The sequence below is a fragment of the Ammospiza caudacuta genome, chromosome 11 (assembly GCF_027887145.1).
Source record: "Ammospiza caudacuta isolate bAmmCau1 chromosome 11, bAmmCau1.pri, whole genome shotgun sequence".
Taxonomy (NCBI): Eukaryota; Metazoa; Chordata; class Aves; order Passeriformes; family Passerellidae; genus Ammospiza; species Ammospiza caudacuta.
The window spans coordinates 27,520,480-27,544,437 of NC_080603.1; the positions used below are offsets into that span (position 1 = coordinate 27,520,480).

The 23,958-nt window shown below is 44.9% G+C and overlaps 1 protein-coding gene across 3 annotated transcripts; it reads right to left on the reverse strand.

Annotated features, from left to right (window-relative positions):
- On the reverse strand, positions 1-23,674 carry TSC22D2 (TSC22 domain family member 2). 3 transcript variants are annotated; one of them, XM_058812153.1, is made up of 4 exons: positions 21,503-23,674; positions 8,930-9,001; positions 2,249-2,300; positions 1-1,509 (listed from the first exon to the last, which is right to left on the reverse strand). In XM_058812153.1, exons 1-4 carry the CDS (start codon positions 23,443-23,445, stop codon positions 1,276-1,278), a joined length of 2,301 nt encoding a protein of 766 aa, XP_058668136.1. In that variant the 5' UTR covers positions 23,446-23,674; the 3' UTR covers positions 1-1,275. The 3 variants fall into 3 exon arrangements, with proteins under 3 accessions (XP_058668136.1, XP_058668137.1, XP_058668138.1); XM_058812155.1 differs by having other exon boundaries at positions 1,292-1,509; positions 8,893-9,001; XM_058812154.1 differs by lacking the exon at positions 8,930-9,001.
- Positions 23,675-23,958: the final 284 nt, after the last annotated feature.

Below are 23,958 nucleotides of genomic sequence, written 5' to 3' on the forward strand. Positions count from 1 at the left end.
CAATTTGACACACTGCATTAGTTTACACAAATGATGGTCTTTTTTGAAACTGTATTTATGAAATGTACATTTTTAATTTAAATACTCAGTATACACTGCATTTAATCTGCATGTTGCATTTATTAAATACATTAAATCTGCAATGTAACAAAACGTTTTCTGCATACGAAATTCAAAACACCATTTTAAATGAACAAAAGATGGCTCACTTCATTTATTTGTTTTAACAACTAGTGCCTAGCACACTAGCTTAGCTCCACCAACACCAGCTGTTCTTTCTGTTTATTGACATTGTTCACAGACTAGTACATATTACACTAAGAGTGCTGGATAAAAACATGAGGTACGGAAGTGGTTCAAAGATTACAGGTCATGCAGATCATGCGAGACAGCAAAGAAAGTTGTGAATGAGAAAACACTAAATAAAAAATACATAAAGAATGTGCATTATAAAATTAAAAAAAAAAAACGCAAAACAAAAAACCAACAACCAACTCAATTATACAGCTTTGCTTCTTTGGTTACAAAGTAGGTTGAACAATTTCACAGCTTTTTATTCCCACCCAAAAAACCAAACCAAAAACGAAATGTCAAAAAGCAGAGGAATCATGGCCCCCTTCTCTCTATTAAAAAGTAGAAACAGAAATGAGCAAAGTTTTCTTCATCAAAATAGCCCATCACTTATTTATTATATCACAAGGACTGGTGACTACCTGTACAGATGCACTATGGTCTTCATACTTACACTCTATACAAAATTTACATTCAAGCTGGATCTTTACTACCGTAAATAAATACCAAAGGTCAATTGCCATTAGTGTTAGAAATACGCCAGGATTCTTTGTTCAATTATTGCCTAGACATTGCATCTATTAACGCAATCCCATCTATCATTTTACCCATACAGAGGTTTATTAAAAAAAAAAAAATTCAAAAGTTCTGTGACATTGTTCATGTACATTATGAAAATAGCAGCCCTGTAATAAATAAAACAAATAAATGAAACTAACATAGGCAAATGTTACTTATATGAAAAGAACAGTGGCTCTGAAGAGGAACTGCCGCTCCTTACCAGCCAGCAAGGCTCCAAGCAGCCCAGGAGCGATGGGAGCCTCGGAGAGCCGCGCAGGCCGTGCAGAGCTCGGGCCCGCAGCCGGGCGCGGGCACGTCCTGCGCCGCAGCAGCGCGGGTGATTGTCTAATACTGAGAAGGCCAAACACACAACGCAAGCAGGCTGCTGGCTCGGCGGGCCGGCGCTGGCGCGGACGGGCCGGCTCACGCCGAGGACACGTTGGGCTGCGGCGGCTGCGCGGGCTGCGCCTGCGACGTGCTGCTGGGGGCGGCCTGTTGGCTCGACAGCTGCGATAACTGATCGTTGTTGGAAAGGGATTTCAACAGTGCATTTTCTCGTTCAAGTAAAGAGTTTCTTTCAACTAATTCTTTTATTTGTTCCTTCAGAACTTCCACTTCTTCTCTCACTGCATACATCAAATGGCTTTTCACTAGATCCTGCAAAGAACAAGCGGACGGTTACACCACGGGGAAGAACAAGTTTCCTTCACCCCAGCCCCAGAACTTACTGCTTTCACTGCAGTAAGCCTGGGAGAAAAAAAGCACTCATCACCAAACATTTATGAATAAATCAGCCTTTGAGCACAAACAACCCAGCCCTTATGTGAAGTGGGCCTGATATGAAAAGCTTTGTCTCCAGCACTCCAGTCACTTCAGTTCTGCGGAAGCCAAGGAGAAAAGTGATGCCCCAGCTCCTCAGAAGGAAAGCACCTGCTCTGATGCTGTCACCTGGGGGTATGGGTCTGTGGAACGCAGGCCCAGCCACTGAGGCGTGTGAGAACCAAATCAACAAGAAAGCTTTTACGTCATCACAAGCAAAAATCCAATAGCTCTAACGGAAGCTGAGCAGTGTGTTAAGGATGACCCTTCAGAAAAACTAGTAATGAACTTGGCTAGAGTAATATGCACTCTATTTTCAGCACTCCTTCAAGTTCAATCACCTTGCTCACAGCAATTTGTAAGAAAATTAACTAAAAAACATTTCTAGGCCAACAGTAAAAGCAATAATGGTTTGTGGTCATTCACAGATGATACAGAAAATCCTTTATTGATGCTCTCAGTCTTACCCACCTGGAGGGATATCACAGCCTCACAGAAACACAATAAAGCAGGAAACTTATGTTCAGTGATGAGCCACATTAATCCTAATAGAAATAACAACTTATATTTTACTTACCATTGCCTGTTCTATTTTGTTGTCAATGGCAACAACACTTGCACCAGAGGCACTGTAAATACAATGAGAAAACTCCGTGAGTGTTATTGTATCACTCGGGTAAAACTGTGCACCTGCAGGGCTCCTGGATCATGCTGTCACTGGAAGGCTGAAGATTAGAGTCAAGAATCCAGTACACACTCACAGGGGGGTGTCCCATGTCCCTCCCACCCCTCCATTCAGTTGCCCAGCATAGATGTGACTCACAAGAAACACTGCTCCTTCAGTTTATATCTTGTCACACTGGGCTTATGACACCCATAACCATAAAAATGCATTAGAATAAACACTGTATCAACTGCTTTAATTCCTGGCCTCATTTACCAGCTTTCTTCACTGAGGGAAACAAAAATTCATGGGATATTCATCAGATTCTTACCACTAGCATTATTTCTTCCCAACTGTTTTTATAAAGCAATGAAGAAAACATCCTATTTTAATATCTGTTCTCTGGACTCACTAGAGTCCACCTTCCAGGTAAGGAGCTCCTGGCACAGCACTGCCCCTGCAGTCTGTGGCAGCAGCCGGCAGGAGGGCAAGGCAGGACCAGAGCCCCGAGCCTGCAGCCACTTCCCGGCTGGCAGTGAATTCTGCCTGGATCCTGTCTGACAGCTGACAAACACACGGCCGTGGGTCACAGCTAGGGCCAGGTTTGTTCCACAGGCACACTGGGGCAGGGCATCTACCAGCACACCGCAGTACGCTGTGAGGATGTTAATTCCTGCGCCAACAGGATCCCAAACTGGGACCTCTGCATCCTGTGCGACAGAAATGCAGCCCTGAATAGCCAGGGTCTGTTTCCAAGTCACACCAGAGGCACAGAAGCCAAGCCTCACTGGCAGCTCTGGAGCTGCATTTCAGCAGGCCGGGGGTGCCCTGCTCCCCCACAGACTCTGGTTTCTCCCTTCAGAGAGGAGCTGTGGCTCTCCCCAGGGCACGCAGGGCTGCAGCCTGCAGCAGCCACCGCCCCCCCTCCGCATCAGCCTCCCAGCCCGGGTCTCAGGGTCCCATTTCCCACCCAGCCCCGGTCTGACACAGACAGGAGCTCCTGGGCTGTGACAGCCCCACCACTGAGGGCTGCTGATAACACTCCCAGCCATGCACATGGCTATCAGCAGTGCGCAGCCACCTTCAGTAGCGTTAACACGGGGAAACTGCAAGGGTTGCAGTCATGCTGGAAAACTCGCCTCTCACCAAAACCAAGTGTTAAGAAAAAAAATCACTCAAGGCTTTTTACAAAGAGTATGGCAATGTGCTCAGCAGTACTAGTCACAGATGTGAAACACAGCTCAGCTCCTGAAAAGTGATACTGGCCAGAGAAGTTAATTTTAAGGGCTCCCACAGAACCATCAGCACTAGAACTGGGCTTTTACAAGCAGAGGGCATCAGGTTTGCAGACTGGGGAAGTAACAGCCTCTATTTCTACTGAACCAATCTTGAAACCCAAACCAAAAGCACTGAATATCCATTTCAGAAGAAAATTGTTCCAATCTCTTACTGTCTTCTAAGCCTCTTCCAAACCCTATCTATGGTAAACCTCCTCAGAATAAAAGCTATTTATAACTCATGCCAAGGGAAGCATGCCTTTTTATGCTGAGTTAACATATGTCAGACTCATCTGACACTGTCAGAAGTATCTGTGTTCATGAACCACAAAATCCCCAAGACTCTATGTCCTCTCACAGTCCTTCACGGACACCACTCTACAGATCAGATGACGCAGCTCTGAAGAGGTAACAACAAGAGGAGGACAATTAAAGCAAACTGCACACTTGGCAGTGGGATCTCCTTCCCCATCTCTGCACCATAATCGTACAACTTTTGTCAAGATCCATCTAGTCAAACTTGAGATTGGAACTTTGTTCTTCTATCCCTGTTTCAGCTACTTTGTAGTGTGATTATTTAAAACAACAAACCCCACTACATGACTCTAAGTAAAGGCATTCAAGCAGTCACTTTCACGAGAAAGACAGGCAGCCTTCCCTCAGCCTCCCCAAGAGCTGTACCTGCATGGCACACTGCAGAGGCACCTTTCCTCTGTGTACCTTGTGCTCTGAGCTGCTCTCTGCCTGTTGGGTGGGTGTAGGAGCTGTGCCTCCCTGCAGTGTGACTGGAAAGAGCCAGGGAAACCACTGCTTTACCACACACACCCCACACACCAACAGTGCTGAAAGCTCTAAGCAGCTTTATACACTACTCCGTAAAGTTCTTGCTGCCCTCGTTCCCAGAGCAGCTGAGTCTGGGTTCCAGCCCTGCTCCCTGTACACGTCCTCAGTCCCAACTTCAGCAGGCAGAGGCTGGCACCATGCAGACCCCTCCTCACCCACCCAGGAGAAGCTCCACACTGACACCAGGTGCCCCAGTTTGCAATCAGGATAAAAACAGCTGACTATACTTCATGTCACTTTCTCAAAGCAGATGAGAATTAGATGTTATGGTTGCACAATCCCACAGGATTTCGTTCATCTGACAGTGCTCCCAATACCAAGCAGCTCCTATGGGACATTCATGAGCAGAGCCCTCCAGTGACAGCTGCTCTCATGGGAAACTCCAAACACGCTGCCAAATCTTAAAATTTTGTATATTTTTCTCAAATCCTAAACTCTTGACATCAAATTCCAGTTTGCATAAAAATATTTTTATCCCATGTCTGCAGAATGGCATTTATAAATACAATCCAGTCCTTATGAAAAGGCCAGGAAGAAATCCAAAATACCCCTTTAACAAGTCTTTTTGGATGACTGAGTGGAGAGAGAGTCTGACACATTCTGTGAGTGCACTATCCACTGCAGAGCCAATGCCTCAACTTGCAAATACTGGAATCAGAAGAGGAAAGACACCATTTAGTTCTTGTAAAAAAAGAGCAATTGCTGATTGCTCCAAGAGCTACAGAAGTCTGACAACTATTGTCAAAACTGCAAAAAACTCCACATCAAGTACCACAGGGCAGATTAAGGAGTGCATTAGGCATGTAATACTTGTTTTTAACAGCAAAACCCCCATCCCATACTGAGCTTCTGCAGCCCACAAAGTATCAGATACACTGAACATGCACACTTCATTTTGACTTGGACCTCGCAGTTAAGGCTCTACCCAAAAGGATGCTATATTGTTACACCAAGTTCACACTGAAGCCCACAAGGTACATGGCAAGATTTACAGTCAGCAATTAACATCAAAGGTGCCCCAAGCACAGTTTGTCATTCCCAGAGATGGAGAGTAATCCCAGTGTTTTCCTACCTTAAACACCAGGTAGACAAAACCCCATTTTGTCAGAGAAATCCTCATTTTGATGGTTTAAAAAAAATCTCAGCGGCTTTTGCTTTACCTATTAAATTGTCTTTATCTCAGCTGACACGTTCTCTCACTTTTCCCATTGTGGGAGAAGGGGGAGCTGAGCAAGTTGCTGCACGGGGCTTAGTGCCAGCAGGATTAAACCAAAACAGCCCTTTTTGGCACCCAGCATGGGCCTGGAAGGGTTCGAGGTAAGGACAGATTTGACTGGGATGTTCTAGACTGAATGGATTGCTGTTCCTTCTGTGCAGCTATTGCCTGGAAGCTCCTGTGTTTGCCATGGGCCTGCTTGCCTGAGTCTCTCAGAGCCCATGCTTGCTAGTGGCCACTCTTTGCTCTCCCTGCTGCCACACTGCTCCTTATCACCTCACTGCTGTGCCTGGAACACTTGGTAACAGCCACCAACTACTATGTGCCTGGGCTGGCAGGTGCCCAGGAAGTGCTGCCACACTGGGCAGGCCGGAGCTCCAGCCCTGTGGTCATTTATTCCTTCCCCTCATTGTTTACTCATTTATGAGCTACTGTCTTAGCACTGGGTGAGCTATTCTGTCTACCCAGAGAAATCTTTTCTATTCTTGAAAGAGTTAATGTCTATTTAATTAGCTCCATCCCATAAAGAGATTTTATAGTGATAGCATCCCAAGCAGTCCAATCACCTATCCAGCCTGGAAAGAGGATCTGTGTGACTACTGCAGACTTCCGTTATTGTTCTTTGTCAAAGCCATGTGAGAATGTGCAACAACCTGAGGCAGTGAACTCACTGCCTCAGGAGTTCCCACACACACTTTGAGTTAATTTATATTGTGAAGGCTTAATGCTTCACACATAAATGCAATGGAAACATAAATCCTACTACTTTAAATTCAAGATTCCTAATACTGTCTGTGCTTTAGGCAGACCCACCTAAAGCTGTGCACCTTTACTGTGCAAGGACAACCCAGGCCCAGAAGAGCAACCACCCAGACTCACGTGGACATGCCAAGAAGCCACTATTCCCCTTCTTAAATCACATCAGCTGAAAAAACCAACCATGAGACTTGTGCCTCCAGCAACACCTATGCAAGCACTGCGCATGAAAACATCCCTGCTAACGTGTCAGTAACAACAGCATCTCCCCAACACTTACTGGTCTGAGTGCCACCAGCACTCTTCCTGCCACAGCGTGTTGGTGAAAAATAAAATAGTTTCTATTCACTGGAGCAATTCAGCAATCTCTTTCTCTCTATTGCAGTATCATGTGTCTACCTATGCCGATTTCAGCAGGTCCCTGGAGACAGTTACTCATAGGGGAATAATCCATATTTGTTAGAAAAAAATACTAGAATTACACAGAAAGATTTTCTGTTTATCCTGAAGTCTCCTAAGTCAAGCCCCTCAGGTTCACAAAGTACTTCTGAAAGAACTGCAAAATGCAATTAAGAGCTCACTGCCAGCAGCCTCATGATCCTGGTGCTCTGCAGTGTGTCAACCCCCACATCTTGTGATGGGCAAACAAAGGGACAAGTCACACAAGTTTCTTGCTTTCACAGCAGCAATTTTTCTTTCCCAAACCAGAGATGCCAAAAAGAAGCCCCAGGCCACGTTCTTGTTAGAGCCCCCACTGTGTCCTGCCCAGCTCCATCCTGCAAGGGTCCCACCACCAGCTGCACTGCTCACTGATGGCCCTGGTGCTCCCTCCACCAGCTTTTACTGCAAGTTTATAGCTGACGGCCTCTCAGTTTCAGTCATCCAGTGAAGGAAAGCTGCCTAATGTGACCTTAAAATCCAGTAACTGGGGTATAAATGCAAAACCTGCCAAATCCCATCCAAGACTTTGGAATTTGAATGGATTATAAGTTTAAAACATGTATCAATCCTAATGAATTGCATTCTATGTTCTCACAAATGCTTGTTTCTACCACAAAGAGTTCACTGGCAAAGATGCAAGGTTATTTTAAAGGTAACCATTTACATTCTTCTATCTGAATTTAATGTTTTATATCCTGCATTTCCAGCATTTGCTTCAGGAATTGTTCATAAACGTCAGATTTGTGAATCCTCCATCTTAATAATTCATTATTTGGTTTTAGGGTTTTTTGAATTAGCTTCCTCATCTTAAGACTTATGTTGAGGCATGAAAATAAAAAAACAGCTGAAGGCTAGACCACAAAGTGACCTTTTGGTCTACAAACCAAATGTGTATTCTAAGCCCTGAAGTTCGTTCCAGTGAAATAACAAAGTCCTTGAAACCTAAATACCAACTCTGTTCCATAAATACAGGGAAGTGGCATCATCCAGAGCTTGAAGCAAAAACATAAATTCATCCAACTTACTGCTGAAAAAGGAAGATGTGCTTTGAAACTGAGCTTAATGCCAGCACCCCAGCAATACAAAATAATTTTTTTAAAAAAGAGCAGAACACTAAGCATTACTTATAACCTTCATCATTGTGCAGTATACAAACTGTTGCCAAGCAAACTTTAAAGGATTCAGTTGAGCTGTGCAAGTTGAGAAGCCTTTCAAGTCAAATACAGCCAGGACAGTGACGAAATGGTTATCAATACTTCAACAGCCAAACAAAATTTACATTCTACACAGCTTGTTAAGCAGAAGTTTCGACAAGCCAGAGCAGCACAAGGCATTAAATCACATCATCACTAGGACTTTGATTAATGCTGACAAAAAAAAAATCCCTCAAAATCATTAAAGCACAGGAGAGAAACAGTTTGCAGCTACTGATGAATTAATAATGCACCTCTCTCAAGTCCTATCCATGCCAGATAAGACTTTGTTGCACTTCACTGCAGTTTCTCACCATGAGTTCAATGCTAACCTTGGAGATTTACTTTGTCCTTGCCACAGTTCACCTATGTTCCCCATCCAGCTTTACTTGAGCAGAATGAAAGTAAGCCAGAAAGCTTTTTTTCCTGGTTTAAAGATGTATATATATATATATATCTTAACTTTGCCAAAACTGTTTAAATGTAGTATTTTCACAATGTGTTTTCTGACATAGGACTCAATGCCAAAAAGTTTCCTCTTTTGGAAAAGGAAACTGAATATTTAGGCAAAGGTCACCTAGGAGCTGACTAGCATTAAACTCTGAGCTTACACATCATGTATGATACATGCATAATGGAAGGAAGAAGAAAAAAAAGTCATGTCATATTTTGGAGTTTAGTTCCATGTTTCAGAACAAACACTTCACTTCCATGACCGCTTTCACCTCTTCAAACTGCAGAAGCCCAATATGGAGCTGTGAACACAGGCAGCAGTTGTGTGCAAACAACAACAATGAGAAACTTGCACAGAGCAAAGCAGTTCATGCATACCTCAGCATGTATGCATTCCATACTCAAGCATCCATACCTATCCCCGGTGGTCTTTGACTCGTGTAACTTGTTGAAATGGAACGCTTGGTAGAATGCAGTTGACGGATTCCTATGAGATCCAAGAATCAGACAGACATATTGAAAATGGGTACGTAATAAAAATACCAACACTCTTCATTCAACCTGCATTACAAAGTGAATTAGCTGTCCAGACAGGTTAAACTAATGTTTGAAAGGCCCCACTGTTTCTGTGAGTTTGCATTAAGGACACAAGGATCCAAAACAAAATAGTAATTCTCCAGCCCTATGGATTTTCAGGCTATAGCAAGCTGCTCCTCTACAAAGATGAGACTGTAAGGTCAACAATAAGACATCTCCTGTCCTGCTGGCAACACTGTGTAGTTTAGCTAACCACCACCCTAATGCCAAACATACCTAAACCCAAGAGACACCTTTCCCATTTTTGGTATGTTCCAGACAACCTCTACACACAGTGCCCAGTGTTTCCATCCTACTTAACCTCCTGCTTTGTACTCAAAACAGATGATTCCTTCAAGGAGACCTGGAAGTCAGAGCTCAATACACCACATTCAAACTATGACAGATGAAGTTACAACTGACAAACAGATCCAGCTAGAAATGAGAAATGGAACATCAAGTACCTTTGTAAGCACCTATCAGCCACCTTGCCCGTGCCGAGGCACAAGAGGGCAAGGGCTGCTGGAGCCCCTGCCCGGCACTCCCCAGAGTGCTCTCACAGCCACAAGCCCAGAGCACAGTCCCCTTCTCACTGAAAACCCTACACTGTGGCCCCGTTCCAGGGCCAGAGCCCTGAGGCTGCCTGACCCTCCCGCCTCAGCCCCACCATGGCAACTACACTGACAGTGCAATTAGACAATTCTACTTCTCCAAAGCCTCATCTGAACATTTGTTGTGAAGTGGATACTGGATGAAGCACACACTTCTCTGCTGCCAGTGGCTGCAGCAGCGTTATACTGAAACTTAGAAACTCCCTTCCTCAACTGCTCATCTTCACATGGGCAGAGCTGCACCAGTCCTAGAGACAAATGCAACAGCCTTGCTGAAAGATCTTCAGAAATGCAAACATAAGCTCAAATTCCTTTTAGAATCTGTTTTAAAACAGGATGCTTATATCACATTGGAAGCACAGGTATCAATCCCTTTTCTAAGTTAACGGCAAGAATATTTCTAAAAACAACAGTCTTCAAGCTACTCAAATATTTCAACTGAAATACAATTACTGCATAATAAAAATCACATAAAATAAAACAAAAACATCACAGAGGCAGCACCATAACAAAACACTATCAGAAGTAATTAGATTCTCATGGCAGGTATACGCCAAAAATCTTGGAAGGATAGTGGTATTTTTGTATCAGCAATGATCAGCAAGTGTCTGAGTTTAAAGTGCCTGTCACTCCTCCCACCTTCAGCACTGTACCCTTCAATAAAAGAAAATTCACACAAGTCTGGAATTTAGCTTAAAACCTGCTACAGAAGTTGCTTGATTGAAACTGATAAACACCATCCTCCTAGTTTGGTAATATCCACATTTTCCTAAGAAGCACTGCACACAACTCAACAAATAATTACAGGAAGAGCAACACAATAGCTAAAGGACATTTGTGTAATAGGACTTCACATGTGGAAAACAACTGGCATCTGCAGATCAGGAGAGCACTCCAGGCCCAGGCTCTTCTTTCTAACGCAGCTGTCAGGAGCATGTACAGTCCCTTCCTTGGAATGAGGCTGTAAATAGAAAGTCATTCAACTTCCAAGATAAATTTACTTGTAGCATATAAAGTCACGTTGCTACTGTTAGGTATAAAAAGTGGTTTATAACACACAGCATGTACTCCATATAGTTTATTTTTGTACTGATACACTCTATGCTCTGTATTTGTGTACTGTTTTTAAGCAAGCATCTGAAAAGATATGGAAAAATTTTCCTTATTAGATTCTTATTTGTAACCCCTACTGTTGAAATTGCTTTTGCATTACTTCTGACAAGTAAGAGAATTTTTTCTACTCCACAGCTATATATTTTAAAAATAATTAATTGGGGTGTGTGTACCTAAACAGGAAAAGTAAATCCACAGAGGCATCATGAATGATACCTCACATGCAGATCTGAACTAATATGATTGAGTTTCAGATTGCTCAGGCATTTAGTTTAACCATAAGAAACAGTGAAAGGCTAGAGAACAACTAAAATGCCTTTCTGCTTGCAGGAACAACTGAGAAAACAGCTTACAGGAGCACTAAAGCCTAGCCTGCTGCTGCTGTGCCACAGCTGGAGCCCCACAAGTCCTGCTGACGCTGCCCTAAGTGAATGCAGGGACAGCCTGGACCAGAAAAGCACACTGCCTATGTCTCCTTCCAGGCAGAATGCCAGGGCTGAGGTCAGGACTCAGTCCCACTCCTTGCAGATTGATGCAGAGGAACTGAGAGCCACACAGGACAGAAATGTCCCAGATGCTGACCCAGAGAAAGAGCGAGCACCTTCCACAGAAGGTGCTCCAGAACTTCTCTTCCTCCATCTTTAGTGAGAGAGATCAGGTATCCCCAAGGGTACGCGGGCTGATTTCATTCCCAGCTTAGTACACTTAAACATTTGAAGCGTATTTCAAGTGGCCAAAAATGCCTCTATGTCTCTCTAAACAAGTACTACAACATATACTGCATTTATGTTCTTTAAAAGCTCATGAATGCCAATATTCTCAACTCACTCCCACGCTCTTGTTTCTAAGAACAGTTTTCAAACAACAGAAAATTTGATCCAAATTTAAAGAAGGAGACCTTACTCAGTTCTCTGAATGCCCAGGACATCAAGCTGTCCCTTTAAAAGGGAAGCCTAGACCTCATCCCAAGTCTCATGTCACTGTTGGAAGTGTATCCTTCCACTGCAAATCATCTGGACAATATGCCAAGTACAAACTTCATCCTTGAAGGCTCTGTTTGCTAGAAACCATGCCTGTGAAAGCTGGCAAATCATCAAGTATACAGATAAATGCCTTTTGGTTCAAGTAATGATACTGGCTCTGGACTGTGTATCAGCCTGACCACAGATGCCTTTTTACCAGCTACTTCCTTTGAAAGAAATAGTAACATCATTGTCCACGAACAAGTCCCAGTCTTCAAACTACTGACCAACCTCAGAAACTGAGGGCAACAACAAGAAGAACACACGTAAAACAGCACATTTTTCCCAGTAAAAAATCAATATCAATTCAGACAGTTCTCTCACAACCTGAGTTATTTTCTTGAGATTTGAGAATAGGAATGACGCAAAACATTCAAAAGGCCCAACCACCTGTCTTTGAAGAACACGAGAACAACAGGTCAGACCATCCACACTCAGTACCTCTAAGGAAAACTAAAGAGGAACAGAAGCACATATTCACAACCCAGACAGAAGCAAGCACACATGGGTGACCTTTACAGAAGCTCACTTCAGCCATAATTCCCTCAGAGAACAATTAACAGGTCTCATATAGAAAGCCACAGGAGATGTGACCGTGTCATAAAATTAGTTGCACTTTTAATGCCACCTTGTGTGACATTTTTGTTGGTAACAAAAGGCTGTTTACTGGGGTACTGACTATGACCTGCAATGGACACTGATTACAGCTGCTCTCAATATTACAGACTTGGCAGGGTTCATCTGAGATCTGGAAGAAGGATTTGACGATCACTTGATCACAGTTTATCAAGAAACTTGCAGCATAGTTTATGGCATTGTGAGATTATGTTTACACTAGTAACATAATTCCTTCTCTATCCTTCTCCATCTCCTTTTAAAAGGTGTTTCACTTTATTTTTAGCACCTTCTATTTAAAGCAGCTGCAACTTTCAATTAGCTTTCTTTCGTAAGACTCAATCTACAGAACAGTAACTGGAGCACAAAGCTTTGCAGGAGAAAACTAACAGGCACTAAATGTGGGGGAGTCAGTGCAAAACTAAGGAAAATAACATCTCAAGCTCTGAAGCAATGTGTTTAATTGCATATTCTGTTCATGCAGTTCCTCAAAGCCATTATACCTGCTATACACACCCAGAAGGCCAGCAAGAATTCAGAGGTTTAACACTCAGTTTTAGGTGTATTGTAGCTACAGATAAGAGGAAGGGCTGATTCAATGACCAACCCACATGACAGTTTTTGGGACAGCGGCTCTCAAACACCACAATGGATTTAAAGGGGCTTCACATGCTACTACAAAACAAACATATTGTAACAGCATAGAGAAAGCACACTGCAGGGAACTGATCTTCACTGGATAAACCAAAAGCAGTAGCCCATACTTCTTCACCTTGCTCTCAAAAGAATATTTTGGCAAATAATTTCCTGCAGTGACCAGAAGTCTCTAAGGAGAAGGAAACACAGACAACTGCCTCAAATACACAGAATATGAAGTCTGGCAGAGGCATTTCACTGACCACTTCCCTGCTCTGTTGAAACATTGGCATCAAGCTTCCCCTGCTCTGAGTGGCCTTGAGTATTTAAAAACAATACCAGGAATATTTTCCAAATCCTACCAAGGTTATTACTTGCTTGATGTAATTATGTGATTTTAATAAATAACAAAAAAAAAGTTTCTTTATTACCTATACTGGGTCATAACCCTACACTAATTCTGAAGCAGCTTTGCTGAAGAGTTCAAATAGTAAATTCTAGTATGACTATTTAATACTAATCAGAGAAAGAATACAACAATTTCTAAGTATCTTGTTATTCCTGATTTCAACAGCTGCAGCTCAAAACTCTGAAGTCCAGTTCTCTTGGGTCCCACAGATTGGTCCCCAAGGCTCAGGAGTGCTGCACACAACTGTAATCACAACAGCTTTATGATTTCCAGATCCAGTGATGACCCTTTCCATCCTCAGGCTCTCCTGCTCCTCCTGTCCCAGACAGCACTGCCACAGACAAGCTAATTAACACAGCACCTGCTAATGGAGCACGGCTCTTCTGTGAAGGCTGCCAGTCAGACTGAACTTTAATTACTTCATCTCACCAACTGTGTGAGGACTAATCTGAGAGCTTCTGTTCTTAAATCAAAATATGTAACAAGTGTAAGATTTTTTTGTACTAACGATTTGTCTTCTCACTGGATATAATCAACCTTCAATTCTTGGAGGGAGGATACAGAACAAAGTAGTTCACACAATGCACAGCTTGGCTTCCAGGCAAAAAAAATCTACAGCAGATCACATTTTCAGAGAGAAACTTATAGATTACAAGTTGATAACAGCAATGCAGAAAGTCTGCCTGATCTAGTCAGGGATTCTTGCCTCTATCAAGTAGCTTTCAAAAAAAAGCCATAGAAAAACTCACCAATATTATCCACGTTTGAATGAACTGAGAAAAGTTTAAAAAACCCCCAAAAACAAAAAACCAAAGTCTTATTGATAATAACACCCATGGTCACAACAAACACCTTGAACTCCATAAGGAGTGGAGCCCTTCAGCATCTACTGATACCTGCCAAAGAATATCACTATGCCATCATACTCTCCTGCAAATTACCCCATCCATTCAAGAGAGCAAGCTCTGAGTGCTCCTACCCAGCAGACCCTGATATGCTCGTATAAAGGAGGGAGCAAAATAATAAATTCAGCATTTCTGAAATAAAAAAAATCACATTTGCTAGTATTGCATTATAGGTCAAAAAATCTGCAAAACTCCTCAAAATTATTGACTTTTATACAACATGGCTGGTAAAGAAAATGCATGTATTTGTATGTATGAACCTGTTATTGAAGATGATCAGGCTCCTGCTGCCTGTGATGCCCACAAAACATGATTTTCTCAAACACAGTGATAAAGGGAAAGGTGCCCGTGATTTCTGATGAAAAGTGGCCCTGCATAGTGGAACAGGGCTTGAATACTCATTCTCAAATAAAACTGCACTAAAATGAGATTCCCCCCCCCCCCCCACTAAGTCGCAGTGACACTTTCAGCTATTTCAGTCATCTATAAATACAAATGGGTCCTGTTTTTTGACAACAAAATATTTCAGTATCTGGGGGGGGCGGGGAATGAGCGGATAAAACAGCTTCAAGCAGACTCAGATGAATCCCACCTGTCCTACTCATGTGATAATGGTCAGGAATGCATGTATGAGCAAATGTTTCAAATTACACATTTGGCTTTAAAAAAAAGATGTTAGATCCTAGGCCATGTATGGCACTTTGTTTTTACACAGTATATTATAAATCTGTCTACCTTCCCACAACATTTACAAAGTCTCCACCACTCAAGTTTCAGGCCAGCCTGTGCTGTCAGTGAGTGTTCACCACTTGGTTTACAGAAAAAGTATTTTTAAAAATGCATTTGAAGGGTTGGTCAAGGTATTTACAGGCCTTGCACCCACCAAAGAGTGCTCTACATAGGAGACATTCCCAAGAGCTCTCATCCACACCCGTACAAAAATAGCCAAAGTAACTTGATGGAGAAGCAAGCAGGGTTTTTTTAACCCTCATTTCTGACCACCTTATCCTCTATTGGATATTACATCTGCCTGAGATGCAAAAGCTTCAGACACTTGACTGCAAGCAGTATGTCATCTCCTATCCGAAGCTCACACACCTGCCACAGTCATCCCCTCCCAGACAAACGGGTCAGACTCTGCCCTCCCTGCAGAGGGGGTGATTGCCCTCCTGGGCTGCCCAGGGCAAAGTGCAGCAGGTGGAGGGAGGGCATCCCTCCTTCCCCCAGCACTGCTGAGGCCGCACTGCGGGGCTGTGCCCACATCCCCACGCCACCTTCGGCCTCTCACGTGTACGGACAAACCCACCAGCTGTCAGTGCCACTGACAGCTGACGCCTCTCCAGGGCGCTGATTAATGTTCCTGCCTTCTCTCCACACTGACAAAAGCACTCAAGCAGGCTGTCACAATTCAAATACATCCTTTATGGCTTCAAAGGGAGACCAGATATACACGCTCTTGGACTAATTTTGTCTTGATTGACAAAGAAAATTAAGACAAGCGTATAGCTGTTCTTCATGTGGCCAAGTTATTCACCTGCCCTGCCTGAGTGAAAATAGACTATCCCATAAGGCAAACATTTCCTGACACTTAATACACGTTCATATTTATGAAGGTGAAGTTTAAAGACGGAGTAATTTTCAAGAGGAATGAAAGTACAACCTTACTCTGCACTTCAATTGACCTCTTATGTCTGGAGAATCTTCTCAGAAGACAGTGGCTTTAGCAGTTACTATAAATATTTCTATCTTTATACTTTGTCAAATATAGGAATAAAAGCAGAAACCTGTGCTTGACAATCTAGATTTACTGAACAGAACCATCCAGATGTACTTTAGCAGGAGGAGTGTCACAAAAGTTTAAGGAATCGTTGCTGACACATAAAGCATAAACAAGATTTGCACTTTTCCTGAGCAAGAGAAACTGCTAATTGCTAGCTTTTAAGCAGGAAAATTATTATACAGCCTCAACACGCAACAGGCTGATAACTCAAATATCCAGGAGAGTAACAGGGAGCAACTCCTCTTTACTATAGTGTCACCCGAAGTCATAAAAATTATCAGCAGCTTCCATAAAAGTGCAGCCTCTGAGAACTTTCAGCCCGTCTGGTGTCTGAGAGCAGTTTGGTAGTCCTGCCTTTTCAAAACATCCAAATACTTCAATATTCAGCTTTTAACAAGAAGTTTAAAATAGATTCCATAAAACATATGCAGTTATTTCTGTCATGCAGACAGTACTCAGAAATCAGCTATGGAACATCTTTTGTAGGAGATGAGGAAAAAACTAACCCCCAGCAGCTGAGCAGAACACTTGTGAGTCTGAGGTACAGGGAACCTCTCCTGTCAGGGCTGGTCACTACAGTCTTTGAAACAACCTGAAGAGTACCACTGTCAATTTCTTTCAACTACTTTCCCCATTCCCTCCTTTTAATAGCTCTCTCATCTGAAACGCTTAATGTACCTCATAATTTTTAAGAGTATATTGACTCCTCCTTAACAAAGGCATTTGGATGTTTAAACTGGGAAACAGTACTGTCAAACAAGCAACCACAGTTTTGTTATCTTGCAGCACTCTAAAAGTGACTGCACAGCACGACAGGCTTTCTATAGTGCAGACACCCATGCAGCACTGCAGTTACCTTTGGTAATTTTTGTTATAGAAAGTACAGCAAGCAGTGAACACAACCAACTGGAGTTCCTTTGCATCAACCATCGTTTGCTGCCATGAGCTGCAGGGGCCACCCCAGAAGTCCCAGCTCAGTTTTCGAACTGCCCGTCAAACCAAAGGCTCTCCAGGCTCTGGAGCGTGTCTGTCCAGGCTTCATTCCCACCTGCTCCCACACACACTCACAAACACAGGCCTTCAGCAGGAGAGCTGAGAACAAGTCTGCAGCTGTAAGAGAGCTCAAGCCTCTGTAAAGTTTAGGAGCAAGGTGAAGAAAGGGATAACAATGCAAACTAATGCAATTCAACTATCATGTACTGGTAGGTACTTGCAGAAAACTTACTTTTCTTTTTAGGAGCACAATAAAAATATGCATGTAGGGCAATAGTTAAGTGATCCCATGCCCAGTTTTGTCTTATGTGATGGACATGGTCTCAAGAACACAGTTCCCGCAGCAGTTAGTGCTCCATAGAAGTCCGTGATTCAGCTGAGCTCGCAGCCACGCTGCAGAGAGCCCTGCACAATCAGGTTCTCAACAGCTCAGCTGCCATGGCTGACAGCTCACAATTGCAGCCATTCATTAGTGTTCCTGGAATACAGCCGGAACAGTTCAAGCCGGGCAGTTATCTCTGGAAAATGATCTATACTCTGCGCCTTTTCCAACAGCCCTAGTAATATTTTGCCCCAAAAGTCTGCCAAACATGTAGGAGGTTTGAACAAGCTTTCTCAGTAACATTCTTTTAACAGAAGCCACATATTTCTTTTCCCTCAAGAGCCAAAATAAAGTTATTAAGCCAGATGAAATATTCTGCTTGTCAATTACAAATTTGTGTATACACGGGCATAAGGGCAAGCAGAGAACCTGACACACACTGATACCAACATTCTCTCAGGTGCTCTAACTGCCCTCCCTTCAAAATAATTACTACTAGTGCTGAAGTCCAACAAAAGAAGAGTCAGAGCAATTTTGAGACCTAGTTCCAATAGCGTTTTCACACAATTACTATTTTCCCTGTTTGACACAGCAATACTCGCATCTGCCTCAGTACCAGTACTGGTTCCTCCATCCTTTAATACTGCTGCAGCTTATTTTATTTGCAGCCACATTTAAAGAGGAAAATGTGTTATGCGGTAAATATTTCATAACTTTCACACACATTTTTTTCTTTTTAAGAGCTTAGCAATTTGGAAACATCAACTGAAATACTGGCATTGCTTTTCAAGGAAGGTGTAACACACCGAAGGCTTTTTTCTTTTTCATTCTTTTGGGCCACCTATCCACCCTTTCTTCCCCCACAGACAAGATTTTCCAATTAATTGATTCTTCACTATTCATCAGGTCAATGCAGGAAACCACAGGTTTTTATGGACTACTGGCAAAGTGTACTGGGCTATGGGAACATGAAATTAAAAGTCTTTGGGCAATGGCTTGGAAGAAAGCAATCTATAAACACAGTTCTCTTTATATATCATACTGGACCACCTCCACCCCAATAACCTTAGATGCTGTTCAACTTAAAACAGCAGATTATAAGATAGGAGTAATACAAAAACCGTTTCAGAAGTACATGTACTGATCAACTTTTTACACCATGTTTACTGTTTTACCAACATGCTGCTTTCAAAGAATTTTCATCCTATTTTACCTTTAAAACAGTTCCTCTTCATATTCAGAATGGTAACTTCCCAGGTAAATCCAGGGTATTGAGAGCTATACACTACTCCTTGATGAGTCACTGCTTTAGAAGATGACTATAGGAGAACGATCTAACAAGTCTGTGAAGCTTCAAGTATGTGCAAATACTGAAGTATAACTGCAGGTGCCAGAAGAAACCTGGATACCTGCCTCCACGCTGAGCCCCCTTTCGGGGAATGTTACAGATTAATAGTACAAAAGACAAAGAGAAAAATGCTTTCCACAGATTTATAGCTTCTATGACCACCAAGTAACCTCTCTGAACTGAGCTGTGTGCTAACTTCCTGGACCTGCCAGCACAAACCATGACTCATGATGTATCAGCTCCCTTTGTGCTTTAATAGCTTTATCAGTGTCAACCCCCAGCCTATTAATGACACTTGAAGGTCTTCATTAACTATTTCACCACTGATTCCAGTAGATAAGGCAGCTGGGCAAAGCCCATGGGAGTGGCAGCACAATTTAAATGGCTGGAAAGCGGAAAAAAGCAGGAGCAAGAACAGAACAGCCGACAAGCAGGAGACAGTTTTACAATAAAGCCTTCTCAGAGAATAAAGCAAATAAAAACCAAAGGTAAAACAGCCTTAACAAGCTGCTAGGTTTTCATTCTCACCTTTCTCTGTCTGAAGCCAGTGCAAATCAGTCTACTGTTTGAGAGAAGCAAAGAATAAACTCCCATCTACTGTGTCTGTATCTATCTCCTACGTTATGTATGAGGTCTAGGTCTGTTTAAGGTGAGTTTTCGTGGCTTGCCAGAATCACTTTCCCAGCTGGGAAAGACTCTCACACCGTACATGTGCTCCTGGCTTTCTGACAACCCAGCACACGGCACAGTTTTATCACCCAGTGCAGAAGCTGACAAACGACACATAGGCACTCCTCCACTGATAACCAGACTTTCATTTCTCTACTGAACACCACAGCATGGCCTACCAAAAAGGGCACACTGCATTCACACCCCATTTCCATTTCTTATTCATAGTTCTCATGGCAAAGTGTCTGTAAGAGTCTCTTTAGATATGAACACCATGTAAAGCACCACTGCAAGGTGGCAAGTGCAAGGACTAAACTAGAAAATTAACTTTAAGAATCACTGTTCTGGTAAGAGCGCCAAGAACTGACCCACTGGAGTGCCACACAAAGTTACATGTCCGTAATTTGAGTAAGCAGAATAAGTGTTTCTCTGTCTTTACACAGAAGTTATTAAATTGTCACAGATAATCATGTTCATTGCCACAATTTATATTAAGTATTAGAAGCTATGGAAAACAAATGCAAAATGCATTTCTTTCTGATTCCTGAATCAAGAGAATGATTAAACACCAGACAAATCGTCTTCTCAAAAAACACTGAGCTATGAAAAGAACCCACCAGCTTGAAATCAAACCTTACTTGCACAAGGCAGTTTGTCAGCCAGATTAGCAGTCTTCTTAAGGTGGACAAACTGCGAGTAAATTTTAAACTTTCAGTTAGTCCTTCACCCCTTTATTCAAAACCAGCACAGGTTTCCAAACCACAGCTTTTCCTTGCAGAAAAGCACAGCAGTTACTTTCTCAGACACAGCGTCAGCCAGTGCTCCAGCAAGCACAGGCCTGCATTAAACCTGCAGCCTGAACTCTCCATACACTTTGAGGTGCTCTCTCCATCCACTGCACCCCAACTCCACAGACACAGCTGCTTCACTAAAACATCCTCAAAGCAACTCTGACTATATTATCTTCATGTCTGGTGCTGCCTCAAGGTGAGAGAAGACTTACAGAGAAATTCACCACAAGATCTGCTCATGATGGACTAATGCCTGTTTTTAAAAACAAGTAACACACATGTATTCCCTTCCTCCAAACTGCAGCAATTCTGACAGCAAATGTCGGGACTTGAATTCAGTGCTCAAACACTGCTTGATTCTTCTTTCCCTCAAAGAAGTCAATCAAGTGGTTTGGCCTTCAGAGCAGTCCGACGTGTCCATGGGAACAGCAGCCACACACCCACTCCCTCTCTCAGGCCCTCTTCGGAGTCTGCTCACACCACACCCCTCCGTTACAAGTTAGAGCTCCAAATTACTTTCCAACTTAAAAAAACTCACTGTAAGGCTGTACTTCCCACCGTGTCCACATCTTTGCCCAAGTAGTGTCTGTTTTCTCAGCACAAAGGACCATTCTCTGCAGAGCTTTCCCTGCATACGGATTTGCACACAAATCCATATACAAATCCAAGTACTTTCCTTACTAACTGACACTATAAAGTGTCAACTCTACAGCAGAGTAAAAATCAAGACTCTATGTTCAAAGCCCTGAGATAGCACCACACAGATTTAACACTGCAATACAGTGTCATTTTAACCCAACTGCCATTGAAGTGCTTTATAATGCATTCAGGAAAAATGAGAGAACAGCCCTTCGCACAGCCTCAGCCACTGGCTACAGAAAGGCAGCTTTCAGTCTTCTGATTTGGAAGAGGTAATATTATTCATGCATTAAGCAGCTTCCAGGATACTTTGTACCCCATTTTGTGAGAAAAGTAATCACACTCACACCCTGCAAAAAACAAGTACAATTCACTACTGGCCTAAGTACTTAGCTATGGCTTGCGCTCTTAAAAGAAAAATATAGTTCAGGTGAACCTCAGCATGACCTTCTGAAAATGAGAATTTACAAAAAACACTGGGCAATAACTTGAAAGTTGACTTCTCCCCCCTCCCCTAAAAACACAGTTCTTTTTTATGGCATTATAAAATAATTCATACCTGTCTTCATCACCATCAACAGGAATGGATATGCCAAAAACAGAGCTGGCAAGACTGTTCATTGGAGTACTTGCAGGTAACTGAAGAGGATTTGCTAGAGTGTCTGGGATGGGAGGCTTCACAAGAGGTTTATTTTCAGCTATAAGAGAAAGTGGTGGCTGAGGTAGGGGTTCCGATTTTCTTCTAGTATCATCAATCTGGCCTGCTAAGGACTGGGCCTGGGTCTGAAACTGTCCGAGGCTGGCCTGAGGCAGACTGGCGGGTGCGCTGGGCGCACCTTGCATCATCGAGTGTCCGACGTGCTGGGACTGGACCGCGCCAGTGCTTCTGCTGGCAGAAGGGTGGCTCGTCAGCTGGGACTGCACCAGCGTAACAGGGACGTTTGGCATAGCAGCTGAGGCGGTGGTGGACGCACTAGGCACACTTGTACCGGGCACAACCGCAGGCACGCTCTGAACTCCAGGGACCACAGCATGGGGAGCACCAGGCATTCCCGACACTTGACTGCTTCCCCCCATTGGATGCTGAGTCACAGATTTCTGTTGCACAACCCCCGTATGCCCAAGGCCTGGCTGCACCACACCTCCCTGCTGCGGGAGGGCAGGCTGACTCGCTGGTGCCTGGCCACTCTGCAGCAGCCCCGATCCCTGCCCGACTGCTTCGCTGGGCTGCGCTGACACCCCCATCACTGGCGCTCCCACAGCTGAGGGGTTCTGGCCCGTCACCTGCCCCACAGGAAGGCTGGAGGCCACAGTACTTGGAGCAGAGCTTGTAGTAGCCTGCTGAATAGCTCCTTGAGACTGCATAATTGTCATGTGCTGCATGTATTCAGCCTGCCCAGGAGGCTGCGTCGGCAGTAGATGCACTGGTGGAATCTGGGACTGAGAATAAGCAAATTGTTGAGGCTGAGTCACTGGTATGTTTGCCTGCTGCACCTGCTGCTGGGCCACAGGAATGCTTGACTGCCCTACTGTCACATTTGACGGTGCCATGCCTTTCCCGTTGGGTCCAGCCTGTGAAACACCCTGTGGATTTACCTGTGGCTGTGGTTGCTGCGGCACTATCATCTGCTGACTTGCTCCCGAAGCCCCAGAAAACACAGGCTGAGCAGTACTCTGAGGCACGGCCCCACCTACGGGCTGTTGCTGTTGCCCAATGACAAAATTAGGTTGCTGTAGAGAGGACTGGTTCATTTTCTCTGTCTGAAGCAGCTGTGACACAGCAGCCAGGGAGCTGTCAGCTATAGAATCGGGGCCATGGGCTGACGCCGGCACAGTCGAGATCACAACAGAGCCTCCTGTGGCACCGAGGCCACTGTCCCTCTCTTGAGCAGCCTGCTCGAAGGTGCTGCTGTGCCTAATGCAATCTCCAGTCCTGCCCAGAACACCACCACCATCGGAGTCCCGGTCATAGTACTCCATACACGTCCATCGGCCTCGCCTGTAGGGCTCCCCAGTACCGTGGTCCAGCTTGATCACCCTGAAGCGAGAGCTGCACGCAGCAGCCGCCGTCTGAGACATGGCCCCGGGGGCAGTGGGTGCCTGAGCACTGCTGCCTCCCCCCACAGCAGTGCCAGGAGCAACAGCTGGCAGGGGCACAGCCGAACTTTTGGGCACAGCCCCCCCGTTGGGGCCTGCAGCCACCCCAGCAGCAGCCACAGCCAGCTGTCCGTCCAAAATGAGATTGGGAGAGACGCTGCTGGGAGTTTCAGCCTCGCCCACGTTGTTGAGAGTCTCTTCGGAGGAGCTCCGCTCACAGACGTCCTCGGGGCCGTAGTCGGTGGCTCGGGAAACATCAAAGATTTCAGAAGACACGTCCTCGGTGCGGGACTCATCCGGGTCATCCAGGCTCTCGGTGTCCTCGGTGATGCTGCTGGCCACCTGCGCCGTGGTCACGCTGGTGATCTGGAAGCAGCTCTTCTTCTTGGCCGGCATCTTGGACATGTTTCGTCCACAGGAAGGGGCTCGGCCGGCCGTGGCGAGGCGAGCGGGACGCTGGGGCGGGCTGTCACGGCGTGCCGGCCGGGCCCCCGGCGCTACCGTACATCCTCCGGCGGCTTCCTGCGGCGGGCGGAGGGCGGCGGGGCTCCTCCTCTTCCTCCCTCTCCGCAGCCCTCTTCCCGCGGCCGGGCCTCCTTCGCCTCCCTGCCGCCGCTCCGAGCGCCCCGCGGCTTCCTGCGGCCCGCAGCAGCGGGCCCGCGGCCCGCCCCGCGCGAGGGGCCCCGCGCTGGCCGGGCGAGGCCCGGGCGGCCCCGTGTCCCACCCCCCCCCCGCTGTCTCCGCGCTCTACCTGGAGACCAGCGCCAGGCGCATCCTGCTCACAACGGGCCCGCGGGCTCGCCCCACGGGCAAACCCCCGCCGCGGGCGGGGTGCCGGCGCCGCGGCGGCCCGGGGAGCGGCGCTCAGCGGCCGCGGGCGGGCGGACCCGCTGCGCTGCACCGGCCCCGGAGCTCCCG

Bases quoted from the DNA above. Each gene is read 5' to 3' on its own strand.
- TSC22D2 (XM_058812153.1), bottom strand. From the start codon at position 23,445: ATGTCCAAGATGCCGGCCAAGAAGAAGAGCTGCTTCCAGATCACCAGC. The intron at 2,301-8,929 runs GTATGGATGCTT...TTGTATTTACAG, and splicing joins TCAAAGACCACCGGGGATAG to TGCCTCTGGTGCAAGTGTTG. The intron at 1,510-2,248 runs GTAAGTAAAATA...TGTTCTTTGCAG, and splicing joins ACAAAATAGAACAGGCAATG to GATCTAGTGAAAAGCCATTT.